General features: G+C 40.0%; 1 protein-coding gene across 6 annotated transcripts in view; it reads right to left on the bottom strand.

The window, feature by feature from the left end:
• si:ch211-106h4.4 overlaps positions 1–17468 on the bottom strand; it is a 92815-nt gene that overhangs the window by 14593 nt on the left and 60754 nt on the right. For all 6 annotated transcript variants that reach the window (XM_087240998.1, XM_087240999.1, XM_087240996.1 and 3 more), the window contains 15 exons: positions 14608–14821; positions 14313–14439; positions 14068–14197; positions 13897–13975; positions 13628–13792; positions 13014–13139; positions 12704–12919; positions 10937–11056; positions 3407–3559; positions 3162–3238; positions 2918–3088; positions 851–1051; positions 654–762; positions 435–557; positions 262–358 (listed from right to left, as the gene is read on the bottom strand). In XM_087240998.1, coding sequence (XP_087097124.1) covers positions 262–358; positions 435–557; positions 654–762; positions 851–1051; positions 2918–3088; positions 3162–3238; positions 3407–3559; positions 10937–11056; positions 12704–12919; positions 13014–13139; positions 13628–13792; positions 13897–13975; positions 14068–14197; positions 14313–14439; positions 14608–14821 — 2108 coding nt within the window. The remainder of the gene's footprint in view (positions 1–261; positions 359–434; positions 558–653; positions 763–850; positions 1052–2917; positions 3089–3161; positions 3239–3406; positions 3560–10936; positions 11057–12703; positions 12920–13013; positions 13140–13627; positions 13793–13896; positions 13976–14067; positions 14198–14312; positions 14440–14607; positions 14822–17468) is intronic.

The following is a 17468-nucleotide window of genomic DNA, read 5'->3' as shown; positions in this document are numbered from 1 at the left end:
GCAAACATTGTCCATGTCCACCAAATTTATCCACAACATACAGTAATCATAGTTAAATTAATTGATTTAGCAACTTAACTTCTTCTCCACTGTTTGACCAAAACATTTACTCTGAGTCATCCCCAGTCATTACAAAATATATTACAACGGCAAGCGCATCATGTACGAAAGGCCCCACAAAACGCATCCCTGTGTGTGCAGTCAGCAGAGGCTTGCGATCTGGAGCGAGGCAAACTATAAATCTAGCTTTAATGAACTCACAGAAGCTGACAGTATGCAGAGCTGACAGGCAGAGATGGGCTCTGAAACAACGCCTCATTCTTAGATGGACCAATGATATTTGTCTGCATGTAGTGCCCTGAGGAGAGAGAAAAGATGAAGATAAATCATATTTACTTTGCTTGGGTTGTTGATGATGTATTTGTTTGTATTACCTGTTCCAGTGGTGTGATCATTAGGCAGATCTGGGTTGTCTGGGGCCTTCACACGTTCCCACTTATTGGGACTGACACCTATATCATGCCATTGGCAAAGTCCGTTCTCAAAATTGCATGGACCTAGATGAAAGACAGAGATAGCCAGACAGACAAGCAAACCAATAAAAATAAAATAAAAAAACAAAATAAAAATATTTAGTTTTCTATTTTTCTCACCGCAGGTTTCTTCATCTTCCCCTAAAGGACAGTCTACTACGTAATTACACTGAGTAGTGCTTGCAATGCATATTACACCATCTGACCGCCAACAGTGAAACTCATTCTCCTGAATTTGATAAAAAAAAGTACATCAGCAAAAAAATTATGTACTTATTATGGTGAATATTTATATACACATCCAAAAATGTTCTGACCTTGCAAGGGTTGAGTATTGGTGTGGTTGAGGGAGCTTCAGTCTTTGGAGTTGTTGCTGTAGCTGGTGTCATTGTTGGCTCAGGTGTATCTGGCAGCTCACTGTTGTCAGGATCGTGAGAACACGTCACAGAGAAGGAAATATCATCTACTGCTGTCTGCAATGTATGAGCTTCACCGTTTCCCACATAGCGGAAAACAATCTGAAAATAGCAACAAGTTTATATACCTTTTTACTAATTCATATTTAAAGCACCCCTATATTAAATGTTCTTACAACTGGTTACAAAAAACTTTGAAACTTTTCATAACATATATTGTAGCATCACTTCTTTCCTCACAATGTCTGAAACAGTTTGTTCTAGGATTCAGTATAACCCCTGTTTTAATTGGTCAAATGGCCCAGTCTGTTATGATTGGTTACCCCTCGTACCACTTACAGTCAGAAAACAAACATCCATTGCCATATCAAAAATTCATCAGCAATAATAGCATTTGTTATTCTCTATTAATTCTAACTCAAGTCCTCATCCTCTGGAAGTGCATTTTTGCAATGCAGAAAACAGTCCTACTAACATCTCGACAACATGAGCCAATATTAGTCATTATTCATTTAATTTAATATTATTTTATGAGAATGGTTGGCACAATGTTTACAGCACAAGACTATTTGTTTAATTTCTGAGATATCCACTTGGATATCTGGAGATCATCCTCCATGTTCCGCCGTGTGCTACAATGAATCATATTGCTGTGTTTCATAATAATAACCCAAGGGGTCGCAACCCAATGGACAAAATTGAAAGGCTGATGTTTTTTATTTGTATATTTTTTTATGTAACTATTAAATATTTTTTTTCCTTCTGTAGGTTATGAATAAAAATATGGTAATTTTAATAGTTTAATTATATATATATTATATATATATATATATATATATATATATATATATATATATATATATATATGAGATTTTTGGAAATCACGAAGCGACCCCCCCTAATTTTTTCGCAACCCTTACTTTGTCAACAACTAATACAGATCATTACCATCTCGTTCAAAGAGTTTTAATAATTTTCCTTGAGCTTGAGTCTGTAGTTACATTGTGTATTAAAACCAACAGAAAAAAGGAACTATACTCTCATTCTAGCATAATGATTAAGAAACTTTTCTGCCACACTATGGCTGCCACAATACCAGGCACAATGATATTAGGCAGCATTAGAAAATAACTCTGAAACATCTATTTCAAATACTGTATCTCCATGTTTGCAAGGCAAACTCTCTTTGCAAGCAGGTGGTCATGTTGGCTACATTGACAGAAGTTGGCCTACTTTCAGTTGCTGTCTAATATCAGGCCCTTAGTTGTGCACCTCGGTATGGACAATAGAACAGTTTTGATCTGATCTCTTGAACCATCAATTTAATTTCTTCAAAACAGCAATGTGCCAGCAATGCGCCTCAACCTGCCTCCTTTTTTAGACCAGATCGCCCATGGGCGCACATATGAGCACAAATTTATTTGCTATTTAAACAGTGTGGCGCAATCATCGAAACGACCCTTGCGCCAAGCTGAAACTAGCAAACAACAATTGTGTCTCGCCTTGCGCCGGGTGTATGATAGGGCCCAATGTCTACCTTAGAACTTAGACCATTCAAAAAATGCTCCAAGATGGGCGTGGAGCTGTGCGGGCAGAGGGAGGAGTGGGCGTGCCAGACAGAGCAGGGGAAAAAGAGGGGAACGAACAAAATGTTGTCAGTTGGCACACAAAATGAGATAAACCGTGAGGAAAGCCATGATTTTATAGTTTCTTGAACCTTAAACACACAACCAGTGAAGACTAAAGGATTGCAATGGGTTACAAATGTACATAATATTGTACAGGAAGTCAGAATCGGTCAATAACAACATAATACGATAACTCAGTTTCTTGTATTCTCTCTCTGTAAACGTGAAAACCTTTCAGACCTTATATTCACAAAAATCTGCATTACATGCCAACTCAAATGTGATATTCAAAATGACATGCAAGGCCTTAAGTTATTTCATACACAAATGATGCTCTGACCTTGCTCTTAACTGAGGTGGAAAAGGTGACTTCTGCTCTATGCCAGAGGTAGCTCTGTGTCAGAGGCTTGTCCCAAATTATAACATCATCATCTCCATTAAGAAGTGTCCTCAGTGTGACGATTAGCCTGGCAGTAGTGCTGTCACCATGAGAATAATGGTAGAACCTCACCTGCAAGAGCAAGCAGCATCAGTACATGCAGATGGCAGTGGGTTTCATTATTTAGGACAGCATCATGACTCACGGTGCATTCAGAGCTGGGCAGCAGGGTGGTGGAAATGATCTCTGCTGTCAGATCATGTGCTGGAGTAATGTAATGACCTTAAACACGCCACAACCATTTCATTATATAAGGGGATTACTATCAGTGTTTCATAAACCATTATGTAGCTATAAAACATATTGTGTGTATACTTTTGTGAAAACATAAAAAAAATCTAATAATGTGGTAAAAGTACTACTTTACTGATCCCTTTTGATTTTGGATACCTGCTGCAATGTTGCGTGTGTGATCTCTTGGTGGTCCATGCTTAGGCCAGGCCTCTTCTCCCTTCTGCAAAACCCAGCCAGTTTCCAAATCACTCTTGTCCCATGAGCACATGCCATGCTCAAAACTGCAGCGATGCTTAAAACCCCTTACATCTAGATTAACCAAAGAAAAGAGTGCATTTTAGTTCTTTATACAATGCAACTGCCCTGAAGATTTTATGTATATCCGACCCCAATGTCTTCAGAAAATAATCGTGTATGGCCATAAAAATAAGGATGGCAAAAAAAAGTTTATCACAATTCCAAAATCTTAAATGATGTTAAAATATCTTCAATACTTCTTGAATTCCAGACATGCAAATATCTGATGAAAAACCCGTTGCCAATTGTGATCAGTCACCACTAGTATACAGTGTAAGAGCCATTCCTAAAGTTCAAAGATTTTATTCATAGCTTTTCTGATCATCATTTAAAATGACAAAATGATACTGTCATCTTTCCAAGGTAATTCTTGTAATTTACCTCAAAATCTCATTAAAAAAGGTTGGGTCATTTTTTTTTGTTAGAGGTATGGTTCTCACTATTATTAAACCATTATCTATCCATTTTGCCTCATTAAACTCCTAATTTGCTGCTTTTTTGGTAGTATGAAGAATAAGATTATGCAGAACATGTATTTTATAACTACAAATAAACACCCAATATCTAAATAATAGGGGGAAAATAAACTACTAGTTAACATTGAGAAGTGAAGTTTAGTTTTAAACTAATTTCGAGAGGAGCATGTGCTCATGATTTACCCAGCTGGTCCACATTAACTAATTATGATCCTCCAATCAAAGGATCCCAAACCACTATATATATCCTCATTTCCTTTCTACAACTATCTTCGTCTGGAAGAAAGCTTCCTGCTTCTAAAAAGCTTTAGCTCGAAAAGCTTTTACAGCATTGCACTTTTTAGCCCATCAATATGGAAATAACCAACAATATCTACAACTGCAACCAGAGCCCTGCTCTCCCTGAGACTTCAGCCACTGCAATGAAGCCAAACTCTCACCGCTCTTCGCGGTCCACCTGTGGTAACGTAGTATGCTTTAAGGGGAAACTTCTCTCCAAAAGACTAAATATTTCTTATGTCTTTAGAAAAGCAAGACTCTCATAAATAAAAAATAATTTAAACCATTTTAAAGACACAAACACTATGGACTTAACGTCCTCCTATAATCTGTAAACAAGCAGAGATTATAACAAACCAAATAAACCCACCTTTCAAGCTTGCTGTCTGTTCACAGGTCCATAACATTTTAACAGCCTGGCTGATTTGACTGCAAGGATCAAAGCAATCCAATCCATAAAACTTTAGTCCACAACATGTTTATAAACATACATGGATACACTGCTGTCATCCAAACTTGTTGCTGGAGTGCTTTCAGTAAAGTAGTATCTTTCAGACAAAAACACTTGTATTATGGTCTAACAAAATGGCTGCCGACCTTTTGATTGACACTTCATTGAGCCAATAGCTGAAAAGAGAAGTGTCACCATCCAAGCTGTCAGAACATGAGATGGTCCCGCCCTCTCTTACGATAGTTGTGAACAGACTTGGTTGCAAAGACTTTGTGAATGAATTGGGCCAATTATGCTTCTGATTTCATTCATGTTAAGATTCCAAATGTAATGTTATTTAATCAATCAGATTAAAGTAAAGCCCATAGTAAACATTTAATTGACACAGTTTAATAAGTATTGTTCAAGTGCAAATTAAATGACAACATCATTTTAGAAGTTAAATAAATAAATAAATTAAACAAATAACTAACATAAATAAATAAACATGCATATAAATAAACAAACCCTGCCACTTCCAATAGCTATTTAACTTCTAAAATAAAATTACCCACCTAATGACAATAAGCATCCATCGATCATAGAAGTCCGATCAAAATATGTCACAGGAATTTAAACTTATCACTTCACCTACTCCACTTTAAAGAGGTATTTTTAAGATCACCAGCCAAGCCATGCTCAATATCCTTGGCCCTCCACTATCCTGGGGGGAATGAACGTCTACCAAAACATTTAAAACACTATCTGTCTGTCGATTCCTCACCTCGCTAGAGAACTGCGTTCTCACCACTAATTTTTCTGATTTTCTCATTTCAGGTCTAACCTATGGATTCCACCCGGGCACCTCAGCTCTCCCTTCCTATCCTAATATTCAGTCAGCTTTTGCTGATTGAACCAGAAATTGTGGATCATCTTATTTAAAAAGAGATCGACAACCACTTTATGTTTGTCCAATCTCTGCCCCACCACTCAAGGTTTCACGCATTTATCCCATAAGCAGTGCAACTTGCAAATTCTCCATCACTGGCTTCTTTTTAACAATCGCAGAATCCCCCACCTTATCCAACTTTAGATGATATTCTAATCACCCCCCCCCCACATTGCCTCCAGCCAAACACCTAGAGATCACCAAAAGGTTTTCGCCAATCTAGGTATTCTGCTCGCAGAAGGCTGGACCCAATACATTTATCGAATTTCTAGGCATCAACTTCGATTTGCTCAAATTCCAAGCTTCTCTTCCTAAAGAGAAAATTGGCTGAATAATTTCTCTTTCTCTTGTATTATAAGAAAGAGACTTGAATTAAACACATACTGTTATCTATCCTCGGCCACCTAAAATTCACAGTGCAAATTTACCTCAAACTTGCCTACTCCAGCTCCCTACCACAAGTCATGATTTAAAAGGCACAATTTCTCTCTCAAAACCCACCCACAATAAACTCCGCTTATGGATTGCTTCCTTAAGCTATGGAACGGCTGTTCCTTCTTCTGCAGAGATTGTTCGCACCCCCATTAGATATTTGTCTATTTACTGGTGCTACCCCATCAGTTGGGTTCCAAGGGTACTCAGAGGCCACTGGTTGCCACCACATGGCCCCCTCAATCTATTTCCACTCTAGAAACCATTGTTCATCAGCTTTCTTCAAACTGTACCCAATAGTCGCTGCCGCCATACTATGGGGAGACGAATGGTCCACCTCTAGGATTCTCATTTATTGTGTTGAGGAAGAAACAATATAATGCATAGACAAAGGCGTTCCTACTCTCTAAGCTTTAATGCTACTTTTAAGATGTCTTATTTGACATTAGTCAATTTATCATGTCTGCATAATACGTGCCAGGTTGCAAAACCAAATCACTGACTCTCTCTCATTTTCTTTCCAGAAACTTTGGTCACTGGCTACAGAAGTGGACCCCAACTCAACGCCTGTCCATCCCTTTCCACAAATGACATTACCTTAAGCCACCCCCATTATAACCTCCACCAAACTCCATATCACTTACCATTAAAGTAGTAACCTTCAGACCCTTCAGTCACACATCACAGCATGAAACATTTAAACTCAACCCTCACTCCAACCCACCATAGAAGATCTAATTTTGTGTGATGAGGAAAGAAAGGGTTTCCTCGTCCTGCAAAGTAAGATAGATCTATTGACAAAGAACATTTCATTTACATCTTCAACATTCCTGCCCTCACCCACCCAGTCCAAACTCTCTAGTATACCTACACTCGAGGATTATAAGAAACAAACCCCCTAGCCCCCCTTTTTACTGATGACGCTAATCGTCCAGTATCACATCTCTGGTTCCAGAAACACCTCAAAGTTGTCCACCTCTCAGGATTTCCTCCCGAACCGATCTCCAGCCATTCATTCAGAATTGGCATTATTAAAAGGCTTTCCCAGCACCAGATCCAGACCCTTGGTCATTGGTTCTCTGAAGCCTTTCAAATCCTACATTCGCCTCAGTCTTTTCATCTCAAAGAACCCAAGTTGTTTCTTTCAAACCTCTCAGCCCAATCTTGGCCACCCCTTTATTCTCAAGCCAAAGCCATCTATCTGTCCATCCCTAGCAAACCCCCTCACGGCTCAGACTCCCGCTGGAGTAAATATGAGCTTCAGCTCTCGCAGAGCTTAACATGACCCTCTTTCTGTTCCCCCTGCCAGCATTGAGTTCCTCTGCTGTTTCCTCCTAGTTCTTTACTCCCTGCCTTTGACTCTCATGTAATCTTGCTACATCAGCATCACCCTAAGCTCAGATTTCGCAGGGGTCAACATGAGCTTTGGCTCTGACAAGAGCCTACCCTATCACCCTCTCCTTTCTGTTCCCCCTGCCAGCGTTGAGTAATTCCGCTGTTCCCTCCTAGCTCTTTACCCCTTGCCTTTGGCTCTCTGGTAACCTCCTTGCTCCATCTGCATCACCCAAGCTCAGACTCTCGCAAGGGTCAACACAAGCTTCGGCTCTCGCAAGAGCCTCACCTTTCACCCTCTCCTTTCTGTTCCTCCTGCCAGTGTTGAGTGCTTCCACTGTTCCCTCCTAGCTCTTTACCCCTCGCCTTTGGCTCTCTTGTTACCACCTTGCTCAATCTGCTTAAAGCTCAGACTCCTGTAGGGGTCAACACAAGTTTCGGCTCTCCCAAGAGCCTCCCCTTTCACCCTCTCTTTTCTGTTATCCCTGCCAGCGTTGAGTACTTCCGCTGTTTCCTCCTAGCTCTTCACTCCTTGCCTTTGGCCCTCTCATAACCTCCTTGCTCTATCTGCATCACCCTAAGCTCAGACTCCTGCAGGGGTCAACGCAAGCTGTGGCTCTCATAAGAACCTCACCTATCAACCTCTTCTTTCTGTATGCCCTGCCAGCGATAAGCGCTTCTGCTGTTCCCTCCAATCTCTTAACTCCTTGCCTTGACTCTCAACTAACCTCTTTGCTCCATCTTAGCATCACCCAAAGCTCAAACCCCCACAGGGGTCAACACGAGCTTCGGCTCTCGCAAGAGCCTCCCCTATCACCCTCACCTTCCTGTTTCCACTGCCAGAAATGAGTGCTTATGCTGCATCATTTTATTTATTCTGTATTGTCATTTATCAGTTTCTACATTTTGTTTAATCTGTATAGTAGTTCATTAGCATTACATGTTATCATATTCTGTATTTTGCATAGTAATCTCGTTATCTCCAACAGCTCTCCCCTTTTTTCTTTCCCCCCTGTCAGCGTTGTATGCTCCCTCTGCCTTAGTATCTTATTGCATAATTTGTATATTCTGTATAGTACTTGTGTTGGATATTTGTGTTTCTTACAGCTGCTCTCCCCCCTTTTACCTGCCCTGCAGCATCAAGCACCTTTGCAGCTCCAATTAATTTATTTTGCATAATGGTTATTGTTATATCTTGTATTGTATCATTTGCATAAAAATTGTTTAGTATATCTGTTACTTCCAGCCACCTTGCCCATTTCTTTTCCCATTCCAGTGTGGAGTGCTTCCGCTGCACCAGTTTATTTGTTTTCCATATAGTTATTGATAAATGTCTACATTGTGTTCATTCTGCATAGTAGTCCATTTGTATTTCATGTATTATATTGTGTATTTATGGATAATAATCATATTACTCCCAGCAGCTCTCCCCTTTCCACTTGCCAGAATTGAGTGCCTTACTGTTTTCTACCAGCTGTTTACTCATTGTTTTTGACTCCCATCCAACCTCCTTCCTCCACATTAACATCACCCTAAGCTCTGACTTCTGCCGGAGTCAATAGGAGTTTCGGCTCTCGCAAGAGCCTCACCTTCCAGTTTTCCCTGCCAGTGTCGAGTGTTTCCGCTGCATCAGTTTATTTATTCTTTATAGTTATTCACCAGTATCGGCATTGACATGTTTATTCTGCATAGTAGTTCATTAGCATTTCATGTTCTGTATTTTGCATAGTAACCTTGTTACTTCAACAGCACCCCCCTTTTTCTCTCCCCTTACCAGCGTTGTGGGCTCCCGCTGCATTAGTATCTTTCTTATTGATTATTTTGCATATTATGCATAGTAATTGTATAGCATATTTTTGTTAATTACAGCAGTTTTTCTTCTGCCAGCGCTAAGTGCTTCCGCTGCTTACTGCATTTTATTATGCATAGTATTTCCCTAATGTTTCATGTTTTTATTTTATTGTTAATATATTAAATCTGTGTTAATACCAGCTTCCTTCCCCTCTCTTTCTCCCTGCCAGTTTCTAGCAACATGCCAACATTGAGTGCTTCTGCTGCATAGCAGCTGTATATTCCATACAGTAATTTATATAGCATTGTTTCCTCCAGCTTCTCTCCTTTGTTTACCCCCAACAGCTTTTTATGCTTCCGCTACCAAATCTCTTCCCTCCTCTTAAACAGCCAGCTCCACACCCTTCATTATTACATCTCACAAACCTTCTCTTAAGCACTGACTCCCGTAGAGGGCCCATTTAAGCCCCAATTTGCACACGAGTCTCCATCCACCCTCTAAGCCACTCCGACTCCCTCAGACTTCCTAACGTTATTTCTTAGCCACCAAGCCCACCCTGCCCTTCACACACTCCCTAGAAAGCTTTTCCCCCACTTTTTATCAGTTCTTCACATATATATCCAGCAGCCGGATATAGCACTTTTTCTTTGCACTTTGGGGAGTTCCTGTGTAAACACGCGGCTGCTGTCCCGAGCGCTTATCATTGGCTTTTTGGGGAGTTTGAGATAGACCTGAGCTCAATCTCCACTCGCCCTGCAAAAGGGGGGGAGCCCTGGGCTCGAGGATCCCTTGAGCTCAGGGCTCTCTCCCGGGACAGCATGCCAAACAAGCTATGTATAAATCATGAGCTAAGTGTGAACTCTTGAAGTGAAGTTTAGTTTTAAACTAATTTCGAGAGGAGCATGTGCTCATGATTTACCCAGCTGGTCCACATTAACTAATTATGATCCTCCAATCAAAGGATCCCAAACCACTATATATATCCTCATTTCCTTTCTACAACTATCTTCGTCTGGAAGAAACCCCCCCTCCTCCCCTTCTTCCTCCTTTATCCAGAATGGGCGGCACGGTGGCCCAGTGACTAGCACTGTTGCCTCACAGCAAGAATACCAATGGTGTTGGGTCCTCGCTGAGCCATCTGGTATTTCTGTGTGGAGTTTGCATGTTCTCCCCGTGTCCGCGTGGGTTTCCCCCGGGTTCCCCGGTTTCCTCCCACCATCCAAATGTGCTCTATATTATAGATAAAACAAGCCTAAACCTTTTTTATAATGTCTTACTCTCAGGAAGTTCGCCTTGGCCTCAGCAGCGGGGGAGTTTGAGATAGACCTGAGCTCAATCTCCACTCGCCCTGCAAAAGGGGGGGAGCCCTGGGCTCGAGGATCCCTTGAGCTCAGGGCTCTCTCCCGGGACAGCATGCCAAACAAGCTATGTATAAATCATGAGCTAAGTGTGAACTCTTGAATTGGTACTTAAACTAAAGTGTTAGCAAATGTTGTTTAACCAAAATGTTGTTAAACCCCCATAAAACAAATAGTGTATTATTTAGTAAATATACATATAGGACATTTAATATTTGGGCTTTCATCACCATATTTGTGTTATTATTTAGAAAAACTATTTAAAATATTGAGTTTAAACAAAAAGCACAAGTAAAGTCCTCCATCCCAATTATTCAAAGCTTTATGTTCTACAGTCATACCACAGTGCTTTTCATCTGTGCCATCCCCGCAGTCATCGCTGTAGTCACATACTCTGTTCAGCTCCACACATACATGGTTGGAACATGTGAACGTGCCCTCTTGACAGGGTTCATGAGGCTCTAAAAACAGATTCAGTTCAAATATCAGTTTTGGATGTAATTAGTTACAAAGTAACTAGTTTCTGTAATGAGGTTACTTTTCTGCAGAAAAGAGTAAAGTAAGGGATTACTTTTGTTTTTAATTAATTTAATTACAGTTTTAGTATGTATACATGTCTTAAATACTGTACATAAATCTAATAGTTCTCTAAAAATCAATTCAGAAGCAGAGTAGTTTTATTTTTTTGTTTGAATAATTTTATTTTAACTAAAGAAGGTTAGATTTGGCTGTCGGCTCACAGCAAGAAGGTCGCTGGTTCGAGCATCGGCTCAGTGGGCGTTTCTGTGTGGAGTTTGCATGTTCTCCCTGTGTTCGTGTGGGTTTCCTCCGGGTACTCCGGTTTCCCCCACAGTCCAAAGATATGCAGTATAGGTGAATTAGGTAGGCTAAATTTTACGTAGTGTATGAATGTGTGGATGTTTCCCAGAGATGGATTGTGGCTGGAAGGGCATCCGCTGCGTAAAAACGTGCTGGATAAGTTGGCGGTTCAGTCCACCATGGCAACCCCGGATTATTAAAGGGACTAAAGCCTGGTTTATACTTCTGCGTCAAGTGACCGGCGTAACTCACGGCGCAGACAACAAGCGCAGCTGTGCATTTATACTTCTGCGCGCTGTCTCTGTTGGTCTGCATTAACACTTCCGAAACGCTAGTTGGCAGTGAGGTGTAATGTTCCTCTGTGTCGAGTTTCTTCGCTTCTGTTTTGGTTTTTCTGAACACTTCCGGGATGTACAAGTGACTCAAACTCGCTCATTTTGAGGCAGGAACCGGCGGACGTGCAACAACTTTAACTATGAGGTAAACACAAAACAAAACTTTCCATCCGGAGCTCCTTCACGGGACTCCACACTTGTAAACAATCACTCGTGCCATTCGCGCGGCTCTCGGTCCCGCCCAGACTCGTCAGCGCTACCAAGCCGACCAATCACAGAGCTTGCGCTACGCGTTGTTTCGACGTGTAGTTACATTTTTTGAGAGGTGCACGTCAGCGACGCCGATGGCCACGGCGAAGGGCTGTGTGTCAGCGCCGTAACATACGCCGGTGTTTGACGCAGAAGTATAAATCAGCCTTAAGCCGACAAGAAAATGAATGAATGTATGAATGAAAGGTTAGATTTGTCTGACAAATGCACATGCTTAAGAAACAATGAAATGTTTTAGAAATTCATGCAAGTATATGGTAAAAGAAATGTCACCAATCATCTTTATTTATTTTAAAACAATACTGAAAGGTCCTGTTTGACTCAAACTTAAAGACTTAAGTTTAATTACTATGGATTGATATTCGTGTGAACTTTTTCATTTATTTGCTAAATAACTAAGTTATGTTTCAAACAAAGTAATTAGTAAAGTAATATAAATACAATTTTAATGACGTATTTACTTTAAAACTTTCTTTAAAACAATGAACCCAGCATTGCAGATGATGGTCTACTTTTTTAATGCTATAATGCATGTTATTAATGTATCACCCTCATGTCATTCCAAACCTCTGAAACTCTAAAAACATAATTATCATTCTTGGGTGAACTTACACTTTAAGGTTAAGTGATCTAAGTGCTTTAAAATCCATTTATCAGAAAGAACACATTGTTTGTGGCACCTGCCTGGCACAGTGCAGTTGAGGAAGGCGATGTCATCTATAGCGATGTCTCCAAGCTCACTGTAGGTTCTTGAAGCCTCAAAGAGAAGCGTGAAAACTTGATGTGTGCGACCCACACTTAACTCTGCTCGACGCCACTCATCTCCGTGGTTGCCAGACATCCACCACAAGGGTGTCCTTCTTGGGCCCTCTTGGAGAAACACTTTTATTTCCCCAATGCCTGGCAAAGACAAAATGATGCAGATATGTTTTGTTAGTATGACTCAAAGTACAACAAGTCTCATCAATTAAGTCTTAAAGACATATATATGTACCCTCTCCAAACATGTGGTAGTAGAATTCTAGCAGACACTCATTGCTGGCCTCTTTCATGGCTGGACTCTGTAGAGCTGCATAGCTGTTCTGGTCACCATGACTGGCCTCTACTGCCATGTACCAGCCTGAGACAAATTTGTGTTCTTTAATTATATTACACTGACAACATTCTGTTTTGCATTCTAAATTAGAATTTTGACTCATTCACCTGAATTGCTTTGTTGAAAAAGAAGTGGTTAAACATATTTAGCAATTCTACAAATATTATGTGGCCCCTAAAAACCATGTGTTGCACATGATATGATCTAAAATGGCCCCAATAAAAGCATATGCAAGTATATATTGGTGCTTCCTGTCATGGCAATACATCAAATGTCTTTATAAATTGATTGATTGAATTATTAATTCAAGCGATTTGTTTAAAACAACTTAAATAAATGCTTTGCTATTTTACTTTTCTAAGAAAAAATTGCAGTATAACAGACAATTATGTATATCTTGTATGTATATCTTTTTAAAACAAAAACAGCCTGAGTAAAACACTTGGATTATACCATACAAACAAAAACCAAAAGGTTTTACTCCAGAATAGTTCTGTTGTTTATTTTTTTACCCAGTTCTGTGCCAGTAGTGTGGTCCACTGATGGACCAGTGTTGGCGGTGGTTGTACCATTCTGATCCCGTTCCCAAACAAACTGCCCAACGCTAATATCCGTCCAGTCACAGCTGTCTGTCTCAAAGTCGCACCCAATAAACTCTCCACTTTCCACGCCGATATCTGAATGTCAGTAGAAAACAATGCATACTTGATACAAACCCTTTTCACTTCATCAGAAATACAACATTATTATTTTTTGTGATTAGAAATGTAATTTACTTTACCTTTACAAGGCCCGTTTGTCAATCTAAAATCATCCACAGCAATAAATCCGTCACTGCCTGTCTGAGCCTCTATCTGAATCTGATACACCAGGATTACACATTATGTGGCACGATTACACAGAAATGGATGGAATAAACTACAGTGAAATCAGTCAGATGGGCATTTCGCACCTGAAAAGGTCTGGTCTCATCCACAGTTATGGAGACATTTTTCCAGTCGTTCCCACTGACCCGTGTCTCAAACAACAGCTCTTGCTCTGTTGATCCTGAATCTAATAGCACTTTAAGGATCCCAGGGTCACTGCCAATAGAAAAGTACACTATAAAAGCTGTTTTAATCACACCTGACAAAATAATGGAAGAGAGACCCAGGAGCACAACCTAATAAAAAAATGGGAAAGCAAGTAAAAGCAGACCTTCCATTCATATAGCACCAAAATTCAAAACAAGAGTCACTGGATGACTGGATTCTTTCTGAGATCAGCACAGATCTGCCCGTGTGGCCTTGCTTGTTCCTCTGAGATGGGCTTAAAAGAAATTTGCCTGAAAGAAGAACAAGAAAACAAAACAAAACATTAATCCTCATGTGTTGCCTCATCACACTGGTTGTTCTGCAATTTTAGTAGACAATTATATTCAAATTTTCGCAATACCCACTCTACTTTAATACACCACTCATGCTAGTCTCAAAGTTTGTCCTCTAGTCCTCACCATCTGCACTGTGTGTAGTGTAATCAACCAGAGGACGTCTGAAATGACCGTCTGCATGAATCCAGTCGTGTCCATCAGCAACATTCACCCATGTACACGTTCCTGACTCAAAATCACAACTTCCTGCTGGGGAACAAGCTCCTGTTTTAACTGAGACGTCATCCAGAAGAACAAATGACCCTGAGTTTGGACTGAGCTCTGCTTTGAATGCCACCTGTGTGTGAATACCAAAAAAAAAGTAAATTCCAAGTAAAGTACAAAACATACAACAGACCTTTTTCCATGATTAAAAAAAAATTACACTTGTAATGCATGTTTGTTTGTTACTGTCAAAATAATATTTTGAAAAGGATAAGAAAAGCTTAGGTATCCAAGTAAAGAACATATTAATGATGTTCGCTACTTTTAGGGTCAGAAGAGAGGCCTTTGATAAAAAAATGATTTAGACCAGCATTGTGACCCGATTCTTTGAAAAGATTTAATTCAAATGATTAATTGACTAAAGGGGTGGTCCACAGTGTATTTTTAAGGCTTTATAAAATGCAAAGCAATCTGTGCTCATGCTTCACTTGTAGAAAATCATCTTATTTTTTCATTTGTCTTACTTTGATTATTTACAGCTACTCAGCTAACATGAAAACGGCTGTCATGTTTTCTTAGTACCTCTGAAAAGCCTGCCCTCAACAGGCTCTGATTGGTCAGCTAACATAATGTGCTAATTGCAGATAACCACGGATCAACTCCACATCACCTCATCACTCCCTTACAAGCACGCACTTTAGCGCTGTGTTAACAGTAGCTGAATCAGACAGAAAGTGAAGAGGACACAGTTGAACATCAGCCTGCTCTCTAATGCCTAGTTCAGACTGCGTGATTTTAGCCCCGATTTTGGCTCGCCGACAGGTTTTGAGAAATCGCCGACAAATGCCTGAAATCACAGGCAAATCGCTGCTCGTGCACGTGAGTGACAATCACACAGTATAAACAATCAAAGACGCGATCTGAGAGAATCGCCGATGAGTCGCCGATGCCTGTAAGATATTTGGCGTGCTAAATATCTGGAGCTGTCGGCGATTCAAATCATGCCGTGTGAATTGAGTTTTGACTGAAAATAACATCAGCGATCGCCTACAGCCAATGAGAGAGCAGCTTTCACTTGTGTGTGCGTGTGTGTATACCTGCTGCAGGCCAGCGGGAGGCTGGGGGAGAAGTTAAAAGCGCTCTTTTTCGGTTTATTTGGACCCACAAAATGGAGAGAAAACTAGTGGAGGTTTGACAGGACTCAGGAGCAACCGTTTGACGTTTCATACAGAAAGAAATTAGTTTATTATCAACTTAAGTTGAGGAGAAATGGCTAATTCCCTTTAAACCCAGGTGAGCAAACATGTACATGTTCTACCCCATTAAAGGCTTCTTTCTCATTATGTAGTCAATAACAAAAGATATACTACATGTTTTTGGCTGTGAGACGTAGTTTGGACGAAGTTGTCGGCGATTCTCCCTATAGTAAAGTCATGCAATGTGAATGTCCATGTCGCCGAACCATCTTGCAGTGTAAACAAAGCAGCGACGGAACGCCAGCCCAGATAGTCAAGCAGTGTGAAAACATCTGTGACACGACTAGTTTGAAAATCATGCAGTCTGAACTCGGCATAAAATGACACCTGACAAGTGTCTTTCACTTATATTCGGAAAAAGCATGTGTAAGTAATATGAAACATTCTCATATCTTTTGCGAGTTTGTCATTTGAGATGTAGAACATAGTGAAAACGGCGGCATAGAGAGACACTGGTGCAGCGCTGGTGAAGATTGTGGCTGTTTACAGCAGTTTTACGGATAAATATGAATTTGTAGCTAAATTGTTAACGGTGCCAAACATCATTTCCTGTTGTTAACATCCTTGTTTACCTCCTTGCTACAACACAGTTAATACTAGAAACTGTGCCTGTAGTTGATCAATTTTAACAAATAAAAACACTTACAGTTTGTGACTCACAATCCACAGCTTCGTCTATTATAGTTGGAGGAGTTTTTAGCCGAATCCAGCACTGAACTGAGAGAGACTCTTTAAGTTCTCCTTTGTCAAATGCTAGAGCTATATCTTTTTTTTAATTCTCTGGAATGTAATTCAAATTAAACTGTAAGCACTTCTCTCTTTGAGTCGTGTCCTTTGTAAGCCCAAATACAGAAACAGAACAAGTTCTGTGGAAATAGCAGTGTTTGAACAGTATTTTAGCTTTCTCTGCTATGACATTGCAGCACGTCTGGCCACGCCCCATTGCAGCGCAGGATGTATGCATGTGGTGAATGCACGTAACATGAAGCATTTGTGATCTCATTAACCCGGATGTATTTTTTTGTAGTCCCCAAACCTCATTTGCTGCAGGCTTTGCGAAGCTAACTATGTAAAAACCAATGTCTACATTTCACATGAGCTAAAGTTTGAAATATGATATTGTAGTGGACCACCCCTTTAACAAATGACTAGTTTACTGTTACTAATTATTAATGACCACTGAAAACAACTTATTGATAAATGGTTTGGACACCAATATTTTTGGTAATAGCTTGTTTTGTGTTCCATAGAAGAATAAAAAACATAGGTTGACGGAATGTATGAGGGTGAATAAATTATGCTAGAATTTTCCATTTGAAGTGGGTAATTTTGGACCGTTTATAATCTAATCTATCATCAGGATTTTAGATTTGTCATTTTGTGGTTTGCCAAAGACAATTCAATTATGCAATGTTATGTTATATAAAATATGCCAGAATTTTCATTCAGTTCAGTGTGAATAACCCTTTAAGATTTTTTGGTTTGGTTCTCATACAAAGTCATAATTTCACCAATATTTAAGGC

The sequence above is a fragment of the Danio rerio genome, chromosome 2 (assembly GCF_052040795.2).
Source record: "Danio rerio strain M-AB ecotype USA chromosome 2, GRCz13ab, whole genome shotgun sequence".
Taxonomy (NCBI): Eukaryota; Metazoa; Chordata; class Actinopteri; order Cypriniformes; family Danionidae; genus Danio; species Danio rerio.
Note: the sequence above shows the minus strand (reverse complement) of the source record. Positions and strands in the feature narration are given on the sequence as shown.